This window comes from Chaetura pelagica, unplaced genomic scaffold (genome assembly GCF_000747805.2).
Source record: "Chaetura pelagica isolate M959 unplaced genomic scaffold, ChaPel_1.0 scaffold332, whole genome shotgun sequence".
Classification (NCBI taxonomy): domain Eukaryota; kingdom Metazoa; phylum Chordata; class Aves; order Apodiformes; family Apodidae; genus Chaetura; species Chaetura pelagica.
This window is the reverse complement of record NW_009952480.1, coordinates 783,596-786,111: the sequence shown is the minus strand read 5'-3', so window position 1 is coordinate 786,111 and position 2,516 is coordinate 783,596. Positions and strand designations below refer to the sequence as shown.

Here is a 2,516-nt window from a genome sequence, read left to right as displayed (position 1 = left end):
TTTGTAAGAAGCAAAGTGGACACAGACTGGCCTCTTTCTGTTTCTAATGAAGTTATCCCATGATTTGTTTGCTTGTTTGTTTTCTGTTAAATTAAAAGGTTTCAAAGTTCTCAGTAACAGTCAAACTCACTGTTGAAAGAAGTACCATGCAGATCTTGCAAGACAACTTTTCAGCAGCCACAAAGTTATGTATTTCTGCTATGGGCAAAACTTTAAGGGGAACCTATGCATTTAGGTCAGGAAACTAATGCTTAGCTTTAAAAGCTGTACATGGAAAAGGACAAGTGTTGTGTTGCGTAGCAGTCCAACAGTTATTCGGAATGAATGCTTTTAATTTATGCCAATCTCTTTATTATCCTCAATAAATCTGGTGAATGGACGACTGGCTCCTGTTTCAGAACTTGCTTTGTCCAGACCCACAATGGGAGGGCTGCTGCCCGTGCGAGCTTTGTCCATGCCACCGGTAAGGTTACTTAGAGGCGGGATGGCGCCTCCGCCTAGACTTACTGGGAGCTGGGGAATGCCTCCGTTCTGTATGACAGAAATCTCATTGTTCTTCATAGCAAGTCCATTAGTGATAGCTGCAGCGTATTGGTTCCAAAAATTTGGGTCAACGTTCATGGCCCGAGCTGCCAAATCCTTCTGGAACATCTCAGAGAACTTGAGTGCGTCGCCACCGAGCAGAGCCATGGGATTTTCCACAGAGAGGCGGCGGCCGCGGCGTGCAGGAGCATTATTCCACATGTGAGTTCCCATGTGAACCTGTGGAGCAAAGAGGGACAAGAAGCACCCCCAAGTTAGCAAGTTCTGGTGAGGTGGCTGCCCTGAATTTCTGCTGCTCACAGTACCACTCGCTTTTTTAAAGAATACCTTTTAATTCACATTGAAAACTAATCAATTCCAGTTAAGACATGGTTCTAAGGACCAGTCAACCTATACAAAGAAAACCCAGCTCCACAGTTATTTTTCAGCCTGCATTTGTTTCTTCTCAGTGATAACAAATGCAGTGCCACAAGAATACAGAATACATATCCTCTTGGGTTAGACAATTTCCCATGCAAGCTGCAAGTCCTCACATGCTGAAGATTACCAACTACGTTAGTTCTACTAGGAGATTAACAATTTTTCTGCTTTTCCTCTTTGCTATTTTCATATTTTATCTCATGTCAGAGGCATTGATTATTTTACTAAATATAGTATTTTAAGAGTTACAATTGAAAATGTATTCCCTAGGCTGTGTCCTGATGGTTAACCAGACTGTGGAAATAAGAAGTGTCAGTCCTGTCGTAACCCACTGTAAATCAGTGGGAAGCAGCTTTCCAGGCTGCAATGGCTGCAAAGCAGAAGAGAAAATGGAAATCTGAGCGAGGCACCAAGGAGCTGAGCAAGCTCTGCGTTTCTAGATTCTAGCAAGGTTGTTTTCCACCACTGGTCCACAAGAACGGCCAGAACGTATCCATCAGCTGATGGCATGTGCCACCACATCTATCAGGCAAACTACCATGTGTGCGCACGTACACCCAGGAAGAGTTTTAAAGCTTGCATCGTTGCACAGTTGCTTTTCAATCCCTACCTTCAACACGGTGTAAGTATAACAACCACCACAGAGCCAGCATTTCCTTGAAGTTCCCTTCTCTCCTGTCTTCGGGACAAACAGCACTAGAACCTGCTAAGTTTGAGTACTGTGCCTTAACTCCCCCCCACCCTGAGCCTTTACAGTTTTATTTGGCCTCTTACCTTAAGATTCCCCTTTGTGGTAAAAGCTCTACCACAGATTGTGCAACCAAATGGTTTTTCACCAGTATGGGTGCGCTCGTGTATCTGCAGTGCACTTGCTGAGGAGAAGGTCTTCCCGCACGACTGACAGTTGTGCTGCTTGGGAGTCCGGCGAGGGGGGGGTGCCAGCATAGGGGTGATCCCCGGACTCATCACTGTCTGTGGTGCAGCAGGAACCTGGATTCCAGCTGGAAGCGAGGGAACCTCACCCAAAGAGATCGGCTTGCTGTGACCATTCACTTCCATTTTGATCATGGTAGGCGCTGTACTGGTGACCAGGCTAGGAGTACTTTGGCTGGGACCTAGAGTAAAGTTGGGTTCAAATAACTGAGAAGGCAGCTCTTTTAATTTGTGCGTCAGTAAGTGCTGTTTTAAATTACCCATAGTGGAACACCCACGATTGCAGACTGTACAAACAAATGGACGTTCTTTAGTATGGCTGCGGTAGTGAATTTCCAATGCACTCTTACAAGAAAAAGGCTTGCCACAGATATTACAAACAGTACTTTTAAACTTACCACGTTCTCTGTTCAGGAACAGCAGGCTAAAAGGAGCCTCCTCTTTGATGACCGGTCTTCCTGGGTTGGTAGATGTCAGATCTAATGCGCCTCCATTTTCAGTTGCAGGTGGTGGACTGTCTGGTTTTTCTGTCTTTAACTGTATTTCTTGTGGTTCTTCCTGGTTACTGAGACCTGGGGACTTTGATCTGAAACTTTCACTATTGCTATTTACAGGAGACA

At 45.2% G+C, this 2,516-nt stretch overlaps 1 protein-coding gene across 2 annotated transcripts in view; it reads right to left on the bottom strand.

Moving 5' to 3' along the window:
• Positions 1 to 330: 330 nt before the first annotated feature.
• SALL3 (spalt-like transcription factor 3) overlaps positions 331 to 2,516 on the bottom strand; it is a 35,335-nt gene continuing 33,149 nt past the window's right edge. Inside the window, exons 2-4 of one of the 2 annotated variants that reach the window (XM_010008699.1) lie at positions 2,295 to 2,516; positions 1,738 to 2,078; positions 331 to 762 (exon numbers count right to left, since the gene is read on the bottom strand). The exon at positions 2,295 to 2,516 is cut by the window's right edge and continues 2,715 nt beyond it. In XM_010008699.1, the coding sequence (XP_010007001.1) occupies positions 331 to 762; positions 1,738 to 2,078; positions 2,295 to 2,516 (995 nt within the window). Of the gene's footprint in view, positions 763 to 1,737 lie in introns of both variants that reach the window. The other variant, XM_010008698.1, reaches the window with a different exon arrangement.